The sequence below is a fragment of the Corvus moneduloides genome, chromosome 9, assembly GCF_009650955.1.
Source record: "Corvus moneduloides isolate bCorMon1 chromosome 9, bCorMon1.pri, whole genome shotgun sequence".
NCBI lineage: Eukaryota > Metazoa > Chordata > Aves > Passeriformes > Corvidae > Corvus > Corvus moneduloides.
The window spans coordinates 7,018,800-7,038,334 of NC_045484.1; the positions used below are offsets into that span (position 1 = coordinate 7,018,800).

Below are 19,535 nucleotides of genomic sequence, written 5' to 3' on the forward strand. Positions count from 1 at the left end.
GCATGGGCTGATGCACACACATGTTCCACAGCATGACAGCCTCTCTCAGGATGTGTGCTGCGGGAGCGGGTCCCAGTGGTCACAGCGGCACGGCTCAGTGCCACTCTCTTCCCCTGCACACAGCCCTCCAGAAGGTGGTTGGGTGAGCTGGGGACCCAGAGTGGGTAAAGGATGGGGGTCCTGGCCACCACACGCCTGGACTGGTCATGCCAGCCCCCTGATCATCCCCTAGGTTTGTTTTCCACACCACAACCTGCCAAAATCTGAAGCACAGCCACATCTCTGCCCTGCCCAGCAAGTCATGGGGCAATATCGGCGTCTTTAAGAGTTTACAGAACATAATGTGCATCTTGCGGCGGGCAGGCACAGGCAGGAGGCGTGGCAGGGCAGTGGGGAAAACCTGTAGATCATGTCTGAAATAAGCACGTCTTGTGACACCCCAGCTGACCTCAGCCACCCACAGGAAGCACAGGGACAGCCTCCCTGGTGGGATCTGCCTGGTTCCGCAACCTCCCTTCAAGTGTGTTTTGCTCTTGGCCACGGCTCCTCCAGCATCACTGCCACCACCACACCGTGGGACATGGCTGCCCGGAGAGTAGCTATCATCGGTGCCGGTGCCTCTGGCCTGTGCACCCTGAAATGCTGCCTGGATGAGGGGCTGGAGCCTACCTGCTTTGAGAGGAGCAAGGACATCGGGGGGCTCTGGCGCTTCGAGGTAAGCCCCGCGCAGCCAGCCTGTCAGGCGGCAGCAGCACAGATGGGACTGGGATCGCTCCTTGGCAGATAAGGATGCACCACTCCCCTGCTTTGCATGCATGCAGCAGGCAGGTTTCCAAGGAAAACCACAGGAAAGTAAACCTGCTTTGGCAGCGTGGTGCCAGCTGGTGTGTCAGACACATAGGACCCAACTCCTGCTCACCAGCAGCAGGATGAAGCGTCCTCAAGGACTTCACTCCATGGCTTGCTCCCCCAGCTCAGACTTCCCTTTCCCATCCCTCCCTTCCCAGTCTCATCTACCCCTTCCTCTGCTGTTTTGCTCTTGGTGGCTCCCAGCCCCTTCCTACTTGTCATATCTGACCCCCTGTCTGTCCCAGTCTCTGTCCTGCCCAGGCCTTTCTGGGAATCAAGATTGCTCCTCTCCCTGCTTCTCTGCCACTCGCCCACATAGAGACACCGAGTGCTGCCTTCTCTGTGCCTGGACTCTCCCTGCCTTGGAGCAATCCTGGAGTTTGTCTCTGCCCCCACCTAATGAGGCTGCTGAATTTTATCCCATGGACCCACCAACAAGATGATCAGTGTTCCCACCATGCCCAATATGCGTGTGGGAGAGCCCTGGGGAGACACACATGGCCCCATGCCAGAGTGGGGTCTGGGGTGGATCAGTCACAGTCTGCTGGTTATACCTGTGATGTGTCAAGGACAGAGCTGGTGTAGCAGAATCAGAGCAGCAGCATCCAGCTGCCAAGGTACAGACCTGGCAAGCAGGAGCAGCCACTCAGCAGAAAGCACTGGAGCTGGCTCCACAACCAGCGAGACCTGATGTGGCTGCCAGGGCAACAGCACCACAGCGTTACAGCGGGGATTACTGTAACACGCATATATCAAACCAGGAGTCCCATGGAAAAGAAATATCTATGGACAGATTCTTGGTAGATGTTTCAGAGATGTTTATTTCCCCAGCCGCACGGCCGGGGCTCTGCCGAGGAACCCTCACAGTCCGGGCTGAGGGTCCCTGCCCACGCAGGGAACACAAACCAACCAACGGGAACGAGGCTGAGCAGGGGCAGGGAAACCCCGTGTCTGTGCCCTCAGGGCCCCTCTCCCAGGGCTACACGGCGGGGGAGGGACCCCGACACCTCACCCGTTTTATTTTTAACAAAAGAGATGTAAAACTTAACATTGAAAACAACTGGATAAACATAACAAGAACAGTTTCAAAACAAAACAAGCCACCCTCCTGAGTCTTTAAATGTCTAAACAGATTCTGTGGAACATCTTAGGGCTGACAGAAGGGAGACAGAACTCTCTGAGCATGCTTTGTGGGGAAACTGAGGCAGGAGAGGGTTTAATTTCTTCCCTCCCCCTTTTCATCCCCCACTTGGCATTGGAAAGGGATTTTTGGGGAAACAATTGGCAAAGGTATGGTTTTGTGGGGGAAACCATGGATGAAAAAATGGATTGGGAACACACTGGGGGTAATAGGACATAGGGTAAAAGGGAAAGGTGGGATTAGGAAAGGGAGACTGTAGGAGGAGCTTACAATGGAGATATTGTCTAACATGACTACGATTTTTTGCATATATACTGCCTTTTACAGAAACACCATCAGGCCCAGTGACCTGCGATGCTTGTAACCCTTTTCTACCTCGTATAATTTTGAATTCCACCACCTCTCCATCTCCCAAGCTTGGGATGTATTTTTCAGGGTTATTCTTTTTAATAGCAGTTCTATGCACGAATATGTCTTGCTGGTTGTCACACCTTGTTATAAAACCATAATTTTGCTTAACATTATACCATTTCACTATCCCTAAGATCTTAGCTACTATGATTTTTTCCTTTTTTCGAGTAGCTGCTGTTTTCTGTCTCGCTGCATCTTTGCCCTCTCTTTCGGTCGCTCCCGTGTTGGAATTGTCGGGGCTGCTCGTGCCTGCGCGCTCTTCCCGGGGTCGCGTTCGAGGCCGTGCGGGCCGGGCCGGGCCGCGCCGCTCAGTTCTCCGTGCGTCGCCTCCTCTGGTCGCAGCTTCGCTGCCGCTGCCGGGCGCTGTACCCACGTCTCGGCCGGGTCCCCGAGCGACAACTCCCCCGCGCCCTGCTCCAGCGCGCGTCTCGGCTGGGCGCGGCTCCGCTCCACCGCCGCCCGCTGCCGCCCACATGCCGCCCCTCTTGGTCGGGCATTCACGGGGCTCGCTCCACCACGCTCTGCGCGGGGCCGGGTGGGCACCGCCGGGTCCCGCCGCGCCTCGCTCCGCCGCCGACACTGCGGCTCGCGTGGCTCCGCCCGCACACGGGAACTGCCTCGCTGCTGCTCGCAGAGCGCTCGGTGCACGTGGCCTGGGCCGCACGGTCCCTGTGCCAGGCTTCCCTTCACTAGGACACAGCTGACGTTGCTCAACAGTCTCGGTAACTAAATAATATTCACAAAAATATTCTTCCATCGGCATGTATTTTGACTCAAAAATTAACTGTGTCCAAACGGTGTTCCAAAAGTCTTTGGTAAGAATTAAATCCCAAGAAACATAGAAAAAGTTCTTAAACAACCATGCCAGGAAGTGTTTCAGTTCTTTTTGAGCTTGAATCAAGCTAAAATTTACAAATCGTTGTTCAAGAATCATTTTAAGATAAATGTCCATATGCGGCTCTGAGAGCCAAGAGTCTTCCCACAGTTCCTCCATAGTTTAGATATGGAATAGCAAAACAAAACCAAGAGGAGGAATCCAGAGTTTCTAGGGTTTACTCACACACATCAGTCGCTTAGGGATCGGGGATCGTTCTGCGTGCATTCCCCACCATTTGTTACAGCGTGGATTACTGTAACACGCATATATCAAACCAGGAGTCCCATGGAAAAGAAATATCTATGGACAGATTCTTGGTAGATGTTTCAGAGATGTTTATTTCTCCAGCCGCACGGCCGGAGCTCTGCCCAGGAACTGTTCCAGTCACCGGACCAAGGCTCCTTTGCCCGCGCAGGGAACACAAACCAACCAACGGGAACGAGGCTGAGCAGGGACAGGGAAACCCCGTGTCTGTGCCCTCAGGGCCCCTCTCCCAGGGCTACACGGCGGGGGAGGGACCCCGACACCACAGGAGCTTTGGGAATGTGCCACCTCATAGGGGCAAGGAGTGGAAGTGGGGAAACTGAGGCACAAGACCACCATGACCCACTGTCACCACTGCCTGGCTCCTGCCAGTCCAGATGTCTTGGTTTGAAAGACAGGTGTCTGCTAAGGAAGGCAGGAGCCTCTCTTGGAATAGAAAATGTAACCCCCTTCCCTCTGAATCACTATAATTTTGAAATTAAGGGGCTTTCAGGCAATTATATGAGAAATAGGGATAACAGTTCTTTACTAGTATATATAACAAGACAATAATACAAAAATACTGGCTTAACCTGACAGAGTCAGGATATGACCTGACACCCTGCCGGGCAGGGTGGTGGTACCAGTCCAATGAAGTGGTGGCTGCAGTCCTCTTTGAAGCGGTTCTGTTGAAGTGGTGATGCTGTAGGAAGGTCTGGTCCTCCTCTGAACGTCCAGTGGTGGTTATGTAGCTCTTGTCCTCTGGGAATCTGGTAGGTAAGGGCTGCTTGTGCTGTTCCAAACCCCAGATTACACCCAGGTGGGAATGCTTGGCTCCTCCCCCTGGGCGGAGCAGCTCACAATGGGCTGATGTAATTCTGTGAGTCAGGTGGTGGGTCCTTGATAGCCCCTTAAACAGAGACAGCCTCAGAGGGAATTATCAGGGATGAGTCATGGTAGGAGATAACAAGCACTGCCCCACTGCTTTAATAGCTGGCGAAGATGATAACAGAATACATACTTTTAGTTACATCTTACATTGTAACACTGGACCTACCTCTTCCCTGTTTTTTGGGGTGGGGGTCTCACCCACGGGAGAGTGCTGGATGCAGGGATGGGTGCTACAACCACCTGTGGCTTAATCCTGCACTCACAGGGGAGGTGCCAGGCAGGGCGGGCAGGTAGCCCTGCAGTCCCTGGCCAGCACTGAACTGTGCCCCGCTCCCACAGGAGCACCCCGAGGACGGCCGTGCCAGCATCTACCGCTCCGTCATCATCAACACCTCCAAGGAGATGATGTGCTTCAGTGACTTCCCCATCCCTGAGGACTTCCCCAACTACATGCACAACTCCAAGATCATGGAGTACTTCCGCATGTACGCCCAGCACTTCGACCTGCTCCGCCACATCCGCTTCAGGGTGAGAGCTGGGGGGCCGAGGGGGAGGTGGCAGCGGGAACAGGGGGCACAGGGTGCCTGACACCGCTCCCCCTGTGCCCAGACCAGCGTGTGCCGCGTGTCCAAGCGCCCCGACTTCGCCAGCAGCGGGCAGTGGGAGGTGGTGACGGAGAGCGAGGGGAAGCAGGAGGCAGCTGTCTTCGACGCCGTGCTGGTGTGCAGTGGGCACCACACCGACGCACACCTCCCGCTCAGCTCCTTCCCAGGTACTGCCTGTGGGCTGCTTGCTTGCCTGCTCCCTGACATCCCGAAATGCCTTTGCAGCTTAACACACCAGGTGGGATTGCATGAGTATCCAAAGCATCCTGCTGGCAGATGTCACCGCTGCCAGTGTGCCTCGCCCACCTGAGACAGGCTCCCTCTCCATGTTGCTGGCAAAGCACCTGCTAGGCTCTCCAACTCCTCACCAAGGCTGGAGGGCTCAGCACTGGTGGTGGGCTTCTCCTCTGGGTGCCAGGGGAAAATGCCCTGGAGGGTTTTCAGCTGTGGAGACCCTCTTTGGCTGGGGAATGGGCTGGAGCATACTGTCACCAGGGTCTGGCGAGATGACACGGACCTTTGTTGTTCCTCTACCAGCAATGCATGGCACAAGACAGGACCTGCAGCAGAATTTTGGGATGGAAGCATGGAATTCTCCAGTCCAAGCCCTGTTCCAAGCCAGGCCAGTCCCAAAGCCAGAGCAGGATGCTCAGGGCTATGCTGAGTGTCTTCCATGCTGGAGATGCCACCACCTTTCTGGGCACTACCCCAGGGCTGCATAACTCCTGTTGATCACTTTGGTCCTAGCTTGTTCCCAAAACACACCACCAGTCTGAACAGGGGGCAGCCACCCTCCTGTCCCACACCCGAGCCCAGCATGGCTTTCCTCTCTCTTCCAGGGCTGGAAAAGTTTGAGGGCTGGTACCTGCACAGCCGGGACTACAAGAGCCCTCAGCCCTTTTTGGGAAAGCAGGTGGTTGTGGTTGGCATCGGGAATTCAGGCATCGATATCGCAGTGGAGCTGAGCCACACAGCCAAGCAGGTGTGCTGGGGGAACTCACGAGGATGGGACCCCAGAAGGCACTGATCATCCCCCACCATCCCCTGTGGGCTCCCCTCCCTCCAGTACCTGGCCACAAGCGCCCCATCCCCTCCGGGGTGGCTATTGTGGTCCCAGCAGCTGTATTGGCTTCCCTGTTCCTGGAGCACAGCTGGGGCCCAGCCCAGTCTGAGGATGCTGCCATGCTGCCACCTGTCTTCACCTTCCAGGTTTTTCTCAGCACCAAGCGTGGGTCCTGGGTGCTGCACCGGGTGGCAGAGAGTGGGTACCCCTCTGACTTCAGCTACATAAGTCGCTTCACGCAGCTCCTCCAGTACCTGCTGCCTCCAAATGCCATCAATTTTTTCATGGAGAGGAAGCTGAATGCCCGCTTTGACCACACACTCTATGGCCTAAAGCCCAAGCACCGGTGAGTGCCCCAGCAGCACCCCAAGTACCTTCTCCAGTGAAGGCCATCCTCCTGCCAGGGCCTGAACAAGGTCTGTCTGTGCCTTCCAGGGTCTTTGACCAGCACCCGACCGTCAATGATGACCTGCCCAACCGCATCATTTCAGGCAGGGTGCGGGTGAAGCCAAACATCCAGGAGTTCACAGAGACATCTGCCATCTTTGAGGATGGCACCAGGGAAGATGTCGATGCTGTGGTCTTTGCCACAGGATACAGCTTCTCCTTCCCATTCCTTGAGGGGTTCAAGGTGGTGGAGAATCAGATCCCTCTCTACAAATTCGTGTTCCCTCCTGACCTGGAGAAGCCGACACTGGCTTTCATTGGCTTCATCCAGCCCCTGGGTGCCATCATGCCCATCTCTGAGCTCCAGTGTCGCTGGGCCACCCGTGTCTTCAAGGGTACGTCAAGCAGGTTGGGGCAATGCAGCTGGGTTCCCCCAGCCACACCAAGACTGGGTTGTTGCTGGTGGCATCCCCTGATACGCTGCCTCCCCACACTCAGCTTTTTATCTTCCTTTTGCTTATTCACGAGGACAAAACCCCGCTCTGCATTTTCTACAACTCTTGTACTGTTCTTCTCTTGTGGGGGCTACTAACAGGTCCTGTTGCCTGCAACCACATTCTCCCTTTCCTTTCCTGCTGTTACTTTCTTTGCCCATGTCTCCCACTTTGCTCCTGACGTGGTGGCACGTTCCAAAAGCCCCACATTCCAACAGAGGCCAGGCTGGGCTGCAGAGCCATCCAGACGGTGGCAGAAGCACAGCCCAGCCTCCAGCTCCAGCCTCGCTTTGCCCAGGGCTGCAGGGCCTGCCACCGCTCGCCGACATGCTGGCTGAAATCACACAAACCAAGGAGAGAATGGCTCAGCGGTAAGGCCCCTGCGCAGCACCGCCCTGCTGCCCTTACCCCGTACCCCCGCGTCAAACCTGCCTGCCCTCCCTCCCTGCCCACAGGTACGTGAAGAGCCGGCGGCACACCATCCAGGTGGATTACATCCCGTACATGGACGAGCTCGCCTGCCAGCTGGGGGTCAAGCCCAACGTGCTCACCCTGTTCCTCACGGACCCCAAGCTGGCGCTGGAGGTGGTCTTCGGGCCCTGCACGCCGTACCAGTACCGGCTGCGGGGCCCGGGCGCGTGGGCGGGCGCCAGGGAGGCCATCCTGACCCAGCAGCAGCGCGTGGTCAGGGCCCTGCAGCCTCGGGCCAGCGGTCGCCCTGCCCGCTCCAGCGCCGTGCCCCACGTCCTCACGGTGCTCTTCAGCATCGGCATGATTGTGGCCACCCTCGTCTATGTCTCGCTCTCTCCTTAGCCTGAAGTGAAGGAGATAGCGGGTCCTCCCGGCAATCTTCTCCTTTTCCCTTGGGCTATGTCTGTTGTCTCTCGCTAGGTGTGCTGGAGCACGGACGGAGTCGTTCGATCAAGGTGCAGCCTGGTCTGTTGCACCTTCCCGCTGTGGTACCACCAAGTCTGCTCTGAGAACAGGGATCACTCCCCTTCTCTAAATCCTGGCCCGGCAGCCGCACGAGCTCTGTCTATGGGTTAGGTCACAGAGGTGGTGGGGAAACTGGGAACGTGCCCAAGCGGGGCTCCTCGGGAAAGGGCAGTAAAGCTTGTCCCGCCACAGTGCCCGACTGCGTCAGTCTGTGGGGTCCATCTTGAGAGCCCGTCCTGCCCACGGGCAGCACCCTGGCCGCTGGTACGACGCAGCACCCCCGCCGCGCCCGACGCCATCCCTGCCCGCAACAGACATGGCCGCCGGCGGCTGAGGCAGCGCGGCCGCCGCCCGCGCGCCATTGGCAAGAGCGGGCCGACCGCCCTCAGCAAACATGGCGGGTGCCCGGCGGTGGGGCCGCGGGTCGGGGGCGGGGCGCGGCCGCGGAGCGCGGCGGGGGCGGGTCAGAGCGCCCCGCAGCGGCCGGCGGGGGGTGGCGCCATCTTGGACGGAGGCGGAGAGCGGGGCGGCGGCGGCGGCGGCGGCGGCGGCAGGTGGGGTCGGGCCGGGTCCGGGCCTGGGGACGGCGGGGTGGGTGTCACGGGTGGGTGGGTGTGAGGGTGGCGACTCCCCGGGCGCCGCTGCGGGTGGCGGTGGATGAGGCGTGGCTGCGGGTCCCCGCTGTGTAGCCGCGTCCCGCACCCCTCAGCGGTGCAGACTCCGTCTGGCAGCCCCTCGGGAGGGCCCGGCCCCTGCCGGTGTGTCCCGCTCCTCCCCCGGGTCACGGCAGACCCGCGGGCGCCCGTGGGCCGAGCCCGCTGCGACAGCCCCGCCACCGCCCCCGCTGAGCAGAGCCCGAGCCCTAGCCCTGCCTGCTCGGAGGGAGATTTTCCGCCCCCGGTTTCTCAGCTCATCCCCTTAACCTTACGGCAACCTCCGGGCTCAGCTCTAGTTCCTGTCTCCGAAGGAGGGAGAGCCCGGGCGGATCTGGCTTCCCCGGGCCCCCAGGCGGTGTCAGCCCGGCGGGATGCTGGACCCCGTCCGTCCCTCAAAACCCCCCTGGGAATGCCTGCCAGTGCTCCCCAGTGCTGCTTGACAGAGACCCCATCCGTTCTGCATAAACCCCCTCGGGCTGCCTGCCAGTGTTTCCCAGCGCGGTCACTGGCCGGGTGGGAGAGGCAGCAAGCATGGCACATCCCGGGGTGGGGGGAATGAGTATAATTCACTTATCATTTTCCAAGTGAGGACGTGGGGCTGGCTGGAACGGAAGGGCCCTGGTGATGGGGCGGGCAGGCAGGGGCCCACCTTGCTGCGGGTTGCGGCTGGCAGGGGCTTGCTGCCAGACTGGATGTCCTGAGATATCATGGAGGTTTGCTGGTGTGGGCAGCATTTCCATCCGTGACTTGGACACACCTGTGTCACATGATTTCCCGTGCTGCAAGGGCTGGTCTGGGTGCAGGAGGGTTTGAACTGGAGAAGTTAATTCAGCAAAGCCAGGTACTGCAGGCTGTGCAGAGACCTGTCCTGGCACGGGCAGGGTGCCTGTGTATGTGATGGAGGGGATTCAGATGGCACACGCCAGACAGGAGCCATCGCTTGGGATAAAACTCAGGAGGTGTTTGGAGAGCGTGACCTATAAGGGACAGAGGTACTGGATTCCTTTTGGAGAAGACAAAGGGAAGCTTCACATCTGTCAACACCTGCACGTATCTCTCAGGCCTGTCCTGCTACAAAAGGATGTTCAGCCTTTCCTACCTTCCTCCCTGTAGATGAGAAGTAAGGGAGTAGTGGGAGGAAACTCCTCAACAGCAGGTCTGGAGGTACAGGGGCAGTTTTTGTGAGGAGCTGTCTGAGCCTCCCCAGAGCAGAGGGGGAAGATGTCAGAGAAAGAGGTGCAGCTCATCTGACCTGGATCTTCAGGTACACTTGATCTGCACTGAGAGGGGTGGGGGTATGGGTTAGCTGCCCACTTGAGCTGCCTTTTAGCCCCCAGGATTTAAGAAATACTGTAGTAATTGTTCCATAATATCCTAAAGCCTGGCTTTGGCTGGCAGCCTTGCTTGGCACCCTTCCTATAACTTGATCTTTTAAAGAAACCTCCAAATGTCACAAGTGAGCACATGAAGCAAGGCTGGCTGTCCCCTTGCTTGCCCTACAGAGCCCACGGTAAGCTGAAACCTACAAAATAAGCCTGGAAGTGGTCAAGAACCCCAATCCATCTCGGCTCCTGGAAAGAGGGTAAGGCCTGAAGAGTCCCGAGTAGCTTGCAGTGGCTTTGTTCTTTGTCCTGAGAGGTGTCTAGTTGTTCATGGCTTGGTCAGTTCTCCTGTTTTGCTTTCTCTGAGCTGGGTGAGATTGGGGATGGCAGCCCATCTCCAGCTGCAGAGGGATGCCAAGGTGGCCAGGGCTGCCCTTCCCTCACCGTGTGCCTCCAGACAGCCAGGCAGACGCTGGCTAGGTCACAACAAATGGTCCTCCCCACTGTGCTGTGCTGCAGCTGACACGGTGACTTGCCTGGTGAATCATAAGTGAATGCTGCTGAAAGCTGAGCTTTTTGCAGACACCACAGCATTAGCCCCACTCCTTGGACAAGCTCCATCTTGGGCGATTCTACTCGGACACTTGAAATGCTCCCTGTTGCCTTTGCAGGCACAGGGCTCTGCTCTTCTGCCTGCGAGCTCTTGGAGACTTGTTGGGGACTGTAAAACAGCTGCTGCTTTCACTCCCTGCCTGTTTTCTTGCTGGATGTAGGGGGTTGTCTGTAGAGCCTGACTGCGGGACTGTGAAAGAGGCTCTGTTAATGCCAGGCAGTTGATTTGCCAATAAAGGTTGGCTTTATTTTTCCCATCAGCTCTACTCTGCCAGCTGCCAAAGGCTGATGAGGGACACAGATTAACTGGTATTGGTTTTGGAGTCTGACAATTACCAGCTTAACTAGAGTGATGGTTCTTAAAGATGTGGCTATAATTAGGTCAAACTGTCTTGTTTGTTGAATTCCCATTCAACTCCCAAACTTAGTAGTGGAAATGAACTTGGGGCCTTTTTCAGGATTGCTGTTTGTCTCCATTGGCAAAGAACATTGGGAGATGGCTCCTTTGCTCCTCTCCTTGCTGCCAGAGCCCGTGGGCAAAGGCAGTGTTGTTCTCTGTCCCTCACAGGGGCTGCTGAGCTGTCATGGGGAACACCACCAGCGAAAGGGTGTCTGGGGAGCGCCATGGCTCCAAGTCCCACCGCTCGGACGGCTCCAGTGCCTCCCACCCCACCAAGGAACACCCACACAAGATCATGGTGGGCAGCACCGATGATCCCAGCGTTTTCAGCTCCCATGACTCGAAGGTAGGGGCTGGCTGCTCCCTTCCCTGCCTGGCCCCTGGAGCTTTGGCTCACTGGCTGTGTGGGGCTGTGTTCCCAGCCATTTGAGGGGTCTCTGGGGGGCTGGGAGGCTGGAGGAGCTCTGTGGTGCTCCTGTCTGGGATGTGCAGGTGAGCTGGTAGAGGCCAGGGGGAAGTGAATGGGTTCACAGTTGCCTCTGTGTCTCAGTCAGGCTCTGGTTTTCTTTGCCCAGATTCCTGGGGACAAGGAGTTTGTGTCGTGGCAGCCAGATCTGGAGGAGTCAGTGAAACCATCCCAACAGGCTCGTCCAACTGTCATACGCTGGGCTGATGGAGGCAAAGAGGTCTTCATCTCTGGATCCTTCAACAACTGGAGCACCAAGATCCCACTCATCAAGAGGTAGCGAGTCCCTCAAGTCACTTACTCTATGTTCTCCTCTGCTCCAGTGCAGAGAATGTTTTCCTTTGCTCACCCAGCTTCTCTCCATTCACCCCAGCTGTGGGTCTGAGACAAATACACAGTCAGCTCCTTCCCTGGGTGGTGCTGCAGGGACAGTGGGAAGTTGTGAAACAGGGACAGGACAGGATGGTCCACTTTGCTTGCCCAGCTGGATGTCACACAGCAGCCAGTCCTGGCAGCAGAGCCCTGCCCAGGTATGCAGCAGTCCTCTGGAAGCTGTCAGCTCTTCCTTTGGCTGCAGCATTACCCCATGCCAGGTTGTATTGCTGCCAGTTAGTTAGTTGTTTGTCCCTCACATATCTTCCTGCCCTAATGGTGTTCTCACTGTTCTTCAACACATCTGTGACTTACATGGAAGCTCATGTAGGACTCTGGGCATAATCCTAGCAATTCATCTGGAATGAGTTTGTCTCAATTGCAGGCTTGACAAACAGAGCTGTCCCACTTGCTCCTGTCCTGCCATGCCAGCACAGGGCAGGAGCTTTGCCCATGCATTCTTCCCAGCCTGTCTTGCACAGGGTGTCTGTCGCATCCACTTTTTCTGGGCATGGAGAGCTAGACTGCCACTTGCAGCTGCCAGGGGTTTGAGCCATGCTGGTGCTTGGAATGCTCATACCTGTTGTGGCCATGCCTTGAGTCACTGACGATAAGCAAGCCTAACTCTGCATGAAGGTGTTGGGGTAGAGGGTCTGGGTAGTGCTGGTTCCTGGGGCCCCATGGAAGAGCAGCATTCAGAGCATCAACAGGGTGATGCTGTTGCACCTCTGTTCTCTCTGCACAGCCACAACGACTTTGTTGCTATCTTGGACCTTCCAGAAGGAGAGCACCAGTACAAATTTTTTGTGGATGGCCAGTGGGTCCATGATCCATCTGAGGTAATGCTCAAAGCTTTATCCCCGCAGATCTTGTCTTCTTCAGGGAGCTAGACAGGATGTAACTGCAGCAGAGGGGGAACAGGAAGAGCAGAGACTATCTACTGAAACAAAAGGCACACCTCCATCTCCTGAGACATTTCAGAGGCTGGTTCCTCTGGACTTAGTCATGCTTTATGGGGAAGCATTGGGAAAGGGCAGGGAAATTCCAGAAGGCCCTCAAGCCCCACTGAGAATTGGCTACATGGGAAGATGGCCATGAGGTCAGCATTCACAGGTTCTCCTCCAAACTGAATCATGCGGTAGCAGCATGGGAAGGACAACACACCTACCCATGGACATGTAGCAGGATGGAGGATGGAAATAGGAGGTGATGTAGGAGTGTGGGATAAAGGAAAATCCTCCCAGGGTAAACAGCAGAGATCTACAGGTGTAGGGCAGAGACAGACACCAGCCACCTCTGAGGTAGTGTTGCAGCAAAGACAGCTTGGGCTGGAAGGATGTAGGAAGCATTGAATGTGCCTCAGCTGGAGGTGAACATACGAAGATTCTCACCCCAGTTCTTTCCAGCCTGTGGTTACCAGCCAGATGGGGACGATAAACAACCTCATCCACGTCAAGAAGTCTGACTTCGAGGTGTTTGATGCATTGAAGGTGGATTCCTTGGAGAGCTCAGAAACCTCAGGTCGGGGTGAGTTTTGTGGCATTACAGCTTTGCATGTGCTATTTTCCACCTCCTCTCCTCTGAGACTCACTGCTCTGAGGTGCACAGACCCCCTGGCAGAGGTGTGGGCCTGCAATGGGGATGAATAGTGTTGGGCAGCGTGTCCTCCCCAGCCCACAGCTGAGGCCTGGTCCCTCTGGAGGGCCTGTGTTGGTGTAACTTGTTCTGTGCTAGCACCATCCCAGAGCAGAGCTGCTGCCTGTGCGTGGCTGAGGGAGCCATTTCGGACTGGGAAATGCCAAGAACATCAGCCCTTTCTGTCTGATCAACTGTAAGTCATCTGATCCAGGGTACAAGCTAGGTGATAGCAGGATCCAGTTTATTTTCAGCAGCTCCTCTTGGTTTTCATGCCAAGGTAATTTGTACCAGTGCTAGCACATTGCAAACCTCCATGTCTGCTTGTGTTACAGCAGCAGGTTAGGTTACCACGCAGGCACCGGTGGTGCTGGCTCAGTGTGAAATGCTCAGTCGTGTGTCTGTCCCTGGTGCAGCCCTATCTCAGATACAGCTCAGCTCCATGTCCTTTCCCAGCCTGGGCAAGAGACTCTCTGCTGGAGAGAAGCCAGCAAGCAGCAGCAGCTCGAGGAGGTGGAGCCCTTCTGGGGACTGGCTGTCCAAATTTTTCAGATCAGATGTAGCTGGGAGATGCAGCCAGTCCAGCTTCCAGTGACCACAAACTCCCGAGGTCCCTCCCATGTGTGGGACAGCTGCTCAGTCTAGAGTTCCCGTTTGCCTTCCCTGGACCTCCTCATCAGGCAGCGCCAAGAGCATGTGGGCAACCATCTCCCTGTGCCCCTGCTGCTGAGGGCACAGCTCTGGAGCAAGCCAGCTGCTTCCTGCAGGGAGAGGGACCTGGCTGTGCTGAGAGCTGTGTGCTTGAGGGGTCTGTGATGGGTAACATGGGGTGCTTGTGTTGTGTCAGTGCATGTACCAGCTTACAGCCCTGCTTGGAATTGCCATAGGCTCGCCCGGCTGCTTTTTCTGCTGTGAAAAGGCTGAGCTGGTGCTATAGAACAGATACCTGCCCATGGCTTGTGGAGGATGTTGGCACTTGAAAGACCTTGCTGAGTCCTTCTAAGCTTCTTAGGAGCTACTCTATGTTTGCCCATCCTGCTTCAGTCACTTCATGTCTCTACCTTTGTCTTCTCTCTAGATTTATCCAGCTCCCCACCGGGACCTTATGGCCAAGAGATGTATGTATACCGGCCTGAGGAGCGCTTCAAATCCCCACCCATCCTCCCGCCTCACCTCCTCCAGGTCATCCTCAACAAGGACACCAATATCTCGGTGTGTACCAGCATACTGCCCACAGAGAGAGCCACACTGGGGTCAGAAAGGGAGTCCTGTCTGCAGGGAATCTGGTCTCCCCTTGGCTGGGGTCTGGCCCTTGGTATTTCCTAGGAAAGGATCACTTTTCCCATTTACTACACTGATTTGGCCTCCTAGCTGAGCTCTGTTCCTCTTCAGAACAGCCAGAGACAGTGGCAGCTGAAGCTGCCTGAGACAGCAGCTCCCTGTGCTGGCAGGAGCTGGGGGATCAGGGCTCTGCTGTTCTCCTGTGACACTCCTCTCCTCCTAGTGTGACCCAGCACTGCTGCCCGAGCCCAACCACGTCATGCTCAATCACCTCTACGCGCTCTCCATCAAGGTAAGCGCAGGTGCCACAAGGGTGCTGTGTGAGGGAATGGGAGCTGCCCTGACTCCAGGTACCTGCAGCACCTGCAGGGAGCAGAACCTGGTCAGCTGGGGGATGGAGATGGGACCTGGCTGCCTGGTGAAGTGTGGCACGAACAGGGGCAGAGGGTGTGGCTTCCTGACAATTCCCTTCAGCTGCCTCCCTGCACCGTGGTGGAGCTGAGCACATGTCAGACCCTGCCCTTGCTCTGCCCTGCTGTGTATTGGACTGGCTGTGGGACTAGGGACAGGCTGGGGCAGCTTCCCAAGCCCCGGGGGTGCCCCAGCCCCACACTCTGATGCTGTGCCTCTTGCAGGACGGCGTGATGGTGCTCAGTGCCACTCACCGCTACAAGAAGAAGTACGTCACCACGCTGCTGTACAAGCCCATCTGAGCCGGGGCCTCACACGCTCCCCACGCAGGACACGAAATGCCGCTTTGTCTGCACACACTGGGCCATGGGACTGTGTGACAACTCTGGCTCCAGCCTTGAACCTTGCAGGGACACAGGCCCCGGCAACAAGCTCAGGGCCACTGGGGCCTGTGACACTGTCCCATCCTACTGGCGTGGTTTAGCTCTTGGTTTCTGCCCACCTGCAGCTTCCCTTGGCTTCTGTGAGTCTCTGGGACCACTTTGCTGCTCACCAGAACAGCCTCTCCTCACGCCCAACACGGAAAGGGCTTCACTCTGCCTGTTTCTCCAGCCTATGAGGGCCTCAAGCTGGTCCTGGCACTGCACCCAGTCCAGGCTCCAGGAACACATCCTATTCTTCTGAAGGTTGCGCTGCTGTCCTGGTGATGAGTCTCCAAGGCCACCTTGTTTGCTAGGGGCTCTGTGATACCCCAGCCTGGCACCTGCCCCATCCCACAGCCCTGGCTGTGAGGCTTCCCACCAGCTTTGAGGAGGGCTCTGCAGCCCCAGCCCTCTGCCTGGTTCAGCGTTGAGCAGCATGATGGACAGTACAGCTGGACCCAGCCACTCTTACCTGCTGCTGTGAGAGCACCGTCAAGGACTGCAACACCCTGTCCCCAGCATCGGGTGCTTCTGTGGGGCAGGGCTGACTTTGTCACAGCCAGAGGGGCACTGGCACCTGCCCACGCTGGAGGGGCCTGGGAAGAGCAGAGCCAGGCAGGCACTCCAGGACCCTGGCTGTACCGCCTGCTGCAGCAGCAGTGCCATGGGACAGGGGGTTCTCTATTTATTACAGTATTTATTGTTCTCAGTGCTGCTTGCCTGGTGTTGGAGAGGGGCTCTAGAACAGCAAGAGGAGGAAAGGGAGAGCCCAGTGCAGCACAGAGCTGCCCTTGGGTTGTTAGGGTAGGGCACAGAGCCACACCCCTGGAGCCAGCCAGTGCCTTTGGCACCCTGTGCTGCAGGTAATGTGGGAAGGGGGAGCATGGCTGCAGAGACAGGCATGCCAGAAACACCACAACCCAAAGGAAACCTTTATTGGGGACTCTTCAGCCACTGAACAGAGTATGGCATTTCTTACATCTTCCTCCTGCACTGGGGCCCCGACATGCCTGGGAGTCCCCAGAATGCAGTTCCAATACCTCTGTCTATATACATATACATACATCCACAAGCAGGGACAGGGACTCATCAGGGTTACAGAGGGGACCAGGTCCCAGGGCAGGGGGTGCTCAGCGTGGAGGGCTGTGTCACCCCACTCTAAGCACTGAGGGTGGAAGGGAGCGAGTGGTGAAGCATGGGGCAGACAAAGCCCGAGCCAGCAGCTGCTGCTGCCATGCCAAGCAAAGGCTGGTGGAGGGCATGCAACCACCACAGCAGCCCAAAGCCATTAACTGTGTAGCACTGGATACCCCAGATCCCTTTCCACCCCAGCCCTCAGAGTAGCAGAGACAGGGTCCGCTCCAGCCCTCTGGCACAGCACAGCTCAGCAGCCAGTGGGCTGTTCCATGCTGGGCCATTGCTCCTTATCCTGCATGGGGCTCACGCAACAGGCAGGGCCTGCTGGGCCTTCACCTGGCAAGAGACAACACGTGGCAATAAGGAAGAGCACTACTGTGCCCTAGGGACATGGACATGCTGGCTGAGGACAGACAAGGAAAATGTGTCCCCGTGTCCCCCACACACTTCACCCAGCTGGCCCTCAGCACTCCACAACAGCCACCACAGGGTGTGTGCCATCTGTGTCCATCCCCAGGGCATCAGGACAGGGACACCCACCCCTATCCCACACTGGCTGTCAGGGCAAACTCACCTCCAGGTTTGTCCTGGCCTTGCGCAGCACATTGTGGGTCCTGGTCACTGCAGGAGAGAGAGATGGGGTCATTGAAGTCCCTGTGCTGCGGAAGCACATCAGGCACATGGGACCAGGCTAGCTTGGCTGTGCCACGCAGACCACGTACACTGGCTGACGATGAACTGCTCCATGCTGTCCTTGAGCTGGGCTGTGCTGTGCAGACGCTTGGCTGTGCTCTGCAGAGCATCCTCCCTCTCAGAGAGCTGGGCCCTCAGTGCTGCGATCTCACCCTGGAGCACCTGCTCCTGGGATGAGAGGAGTGTGATGAGCAGTGAGCACCTTGCCCCAGTGCCCTGGCAGCCCCCAGCCCCTGCTCACCTTGCCCTGGTGCTGGGCGGGGCTCACGGGCAGCACAGTGCTCCAGAAGGCAGTGAGGAGAGACACACACTCCTCCAGGATGCCGTGCAGGGTGCTGGCACTGCCCCACAGGTGCCCCTGCCCTGTGCCTGTCCATCCCAGGGCCTGTGGGAGAAGGGTGCGGGAGCAGGTGCTGCTCGGGCACCCCCATCCCACTGCACCCGGGCACTGGCAGTGCTCAGCCCAGCGCGGCAGGGCAGTGCCAGCAGCATTCCCTGGGCTGGAGACTCCCTGCCTCCTGCCAGCCCTGCAGGCCTCGGGGCTGCTTCTGGGCTCGGGAGCCACATTATGCACAGTGCGCAGAGGGTCTGGCCCCCAGGTGCTGCCAGCCCTGTGTTGCCCACACTTTACCTCCTTTCCCAGGAGTGGACAGCTGGGCAGCCCGAGCGCCGGGCGTGTGAGACACATCAGTTCCCGGGCCAAGGCCTTCCCCTCTATGATGTGCTGCTCCAGGGCTCGGTACGTGTCCAGGCAGCCGACAACGTGAGCCCCCGTCAGTCCCTCACTCTTCCTCACCAGCACATCTGCCCCATGTGGCTCTGTGGAACAAGCAGGGCTAGGTGAGCACCACTGCCTGCTCCCCTCATGACCCACCCTGTCGCATCCCAGCCACTTGACTCTGCCCTGAGCTCTGCAGTCTTGCTCAGCAAGGGTGCTGCCATGAGTTTGTCAGGTCTCAGCAGCCCCTGAGGCCTGGCCTGAATGCCAGCAGGCTCTGGTACCCACCGTCCGTCCCTCGGACCACCGACGTGTCAGAGGGCAGTCGGGAGAAGAGGGGAGCTGCTGAGTTAGTGCCAACATCCCGCACTGGAGGAGATGGGAAGCAGCCTGGAACAAGAAACATCTGAGCCCCTGTAGAGAGATGTGGCTCTGTGCCTGGGGCTGCTGGGTCCTGGCCTCCCTCTCTGCCTGCCAGCAGGGCCACTGTGTGCCACCCGCTGCCACAGGAGAAGTGTTTGGGACCACCCAAGGGTTGCAGAGGGTCGAAGCACCCCAAGAGCAGGAGCTGGGCAGGGATGCTGTGCACGGGTCCCATACCTGCTCGTGTCTCAGCAGAGGGGCCAGGGAGGCTCTCGTAGACGTGCAGCTCTGCACGCAGGGTCTGCAGGAGCAGGTGCTGCTCCTCACTCTGCTGCTGCAGTAGCGTCACTGAGTGCTGCAGCCTGCAGAGGTGACATGTGCGTCCAGTGCCAGCCATGCCACCCAGTCCTGTGGCCCCAAGGCCACAATGGCTGAAACCTTACCTGTTGTTGTCCTCCTGCAGAGAGCGCCGCTCATCACGGAGCTGCCGGACACTCTCTTGGCACTCAGTGAGCTCTTCCGCCAGCCTCCGCTGCTTCCCACGCCTCTGGCCCAGCTCTGCTTCAGCCTCCCGTGCCCGGGAGCAGGCAGCCAGGAGTGTCTCCTGCACTCGTGCCAGCTCTGGGGACAGAGCATGTAAGTGTCATCGCCACCCCACTCAGCCAGTGCCCTCTGGGACTCAGACCCAGGATGCTGGCCCAGCCCTACCTTGGGAGAGGTGGTCACGTTGGAGCCGCAGGGTCCGGTTTTCCTCGTGCAGAGCCTGGTTCTCCCTGCTCAGCTGCAGCCCCAGTTCTGGTGTCTGGGCATAGACATCACTGGGACATCCTGTGGAGGCAACCAGTGCTGAGTCTCTCTCTCCAGTGCCCCATTGTGCACGGGGTGAGCAGTGGGGTGTGCAAAGGCCTGGCCCCCAGCAGCCCTAGCCCCATGCAGCACCATACCACTGGCCTTGCTGGTGGAGGCCAGGCGGCGCTCCAGCTGCTCCCGGAGCCGGTCATTGGTGCAGATGGACTCCTCCAGGCGCTGGCGCAGGTTGCGGATCTCCACCAAGTGTTCCTCCAGCAGGTCTGCCCCTGCCACAGCCAGGGACACAGCTCAGGGCAGGAAAGGCTGTGCCGCCTGCCTCTTGCCAGCCCTGACCCACAGT

The 19,535-nt window shown here is 57.9% G+C and overlaps 3 protein-coding genes across 18 annotated transcripts in view; 2 read left to right on the forward strand and 1 right to left on the reverse strand.

Annotated features, from left to right (window-relative positions):
• Positions 1-22: 22 nt before the first annotated feature.
• Positions 23-8,091, forward strand: LOC116448306 (dimethylaniline monooxygenase [N-oxide-forming] 5-like). Of its 2 annotated transcripts, none has more exons than XM_032118553.1 (8): positions 23-715; positions 4,752-4,940; positions 5,022-5,184; positions 5,857-5,999; positions 6,227-6,426; positions 6,516-6,862; positions 7,260-7,332; positions 7,417-8,091. In XM_032118553.1, exons 1-8 carry the CDS (start codon positions 410-412, stop codon positions 7,772-7,774), a joined length of 1,779 nt encoding a protein of 592 aa, XP_031974444.1. In that variant the 5' UTR covers positions 23-409; the 3' UTR covers positions 7,775-8,091. The 2 variants fall into 2 exon arrangements, with proteins under 2 accessions (XP_031974444.1, XP_031974445.1); XM_032118554.1 differs by lacking the exon at positions 23-715 and adding an exon at positions 4,121-4,298.
• Positions 8,092-8,404: 313 nt separating this feature from the next.
• Positions 8,405-16,183, forward strand: PRKAB2 (protein kinase AMP-activated non-catalytic subunit beta 2). Of its 4 annotated transcripts, none has more exons than XM_032117222.1 (8): positions 8,405-8,445; positions 11,053-11,233; positions 11,463-11,629; positions 12,471-12,564; positions 13,132-13,252; positions 14,439-14,572; positions 14,865-14,933; positions 15,277-16,183. In XM_032117222.1, the coding sequence occupies exons 2-8, from the start codon at positions 11,072-11,074 to the stop codon at positions 15,352-15,354; spliced, it is 825 nt and encodes a 274-aa protein (XP_031973113.1). In that variant the 5' UTR covers positions 8,405-8,445; positions 11,053-11,071; the 3' UTR covers positions 15,355-16,183. The 4 variants fall into 4 exon arrangements, with proteins under 4 accessions (XP_031973113.1, XP_031973112.1, XP_031973114.1 ...); XM_032117221.1 differs by having other exon boundaries at positions 8,412-8,451; positions 11,056-11,233; XM_032117220.1 differs by lacking the exon at positions 8,405-8,445 and adding an exon at positions 8,551-10,135 and having other exon boundaries at positions 11,056-11,233.
• A 198-nt stretch (positions 16,184-16,381) lies between these two features.
• The window catches only part of LOC116447743 (myomegalin-like), a 36,217-nt gene continuing 33,063 nt past the window's right edge, over positions 16,382-19,535 (reverse strand). For 5 of the 12 annotated variants that reach the window (XM_032117218.1, XM_032117213.1, XM_032117208.1 and 2 more), the window contains 9 exons: positions 19,330-19,461; positions 19,094-19,213; positions 18,829-19,006; positions 18,623-18,747; positions 18,311-18,436; positions 17,546-18,123; positions 17,334-17,472; positions 17,186-17,232; positions 16,382-16,947 (listed from right to left, as the gene is read on the reverse strand). In XM_032117218.1, coding sequence (XP_031973109.1) covers positions 16,915-16,947; positions 17,186-17,232; positions 17,334-17,472; positions 17,546-18,123; positions 18,311-18,436; positions 18,623-18,747; positions 18,829-19,006; positions 19,094-19,213; positions 19,330-19,461 — 1,478 coding nt within the window. In that variant the 3' untranslated portion in view covers positions 16,382-16,914. The remainder of the gene's footprint in view (positions 16,948-17,185; positions 17,233-17,333; positions 17,473-17,545; positions 18,124-18,310; positions 18,437-18,622; positions 18,748-18,828; positions 19,007-19,093; positions 19,214-19,329; positions 19,462-19,535) is intronic. The other 7 variants (XM_032117219.1, XM_032117217.1, XM_032117216.1 and 4 more) reach the window with 6 other exon arrangements.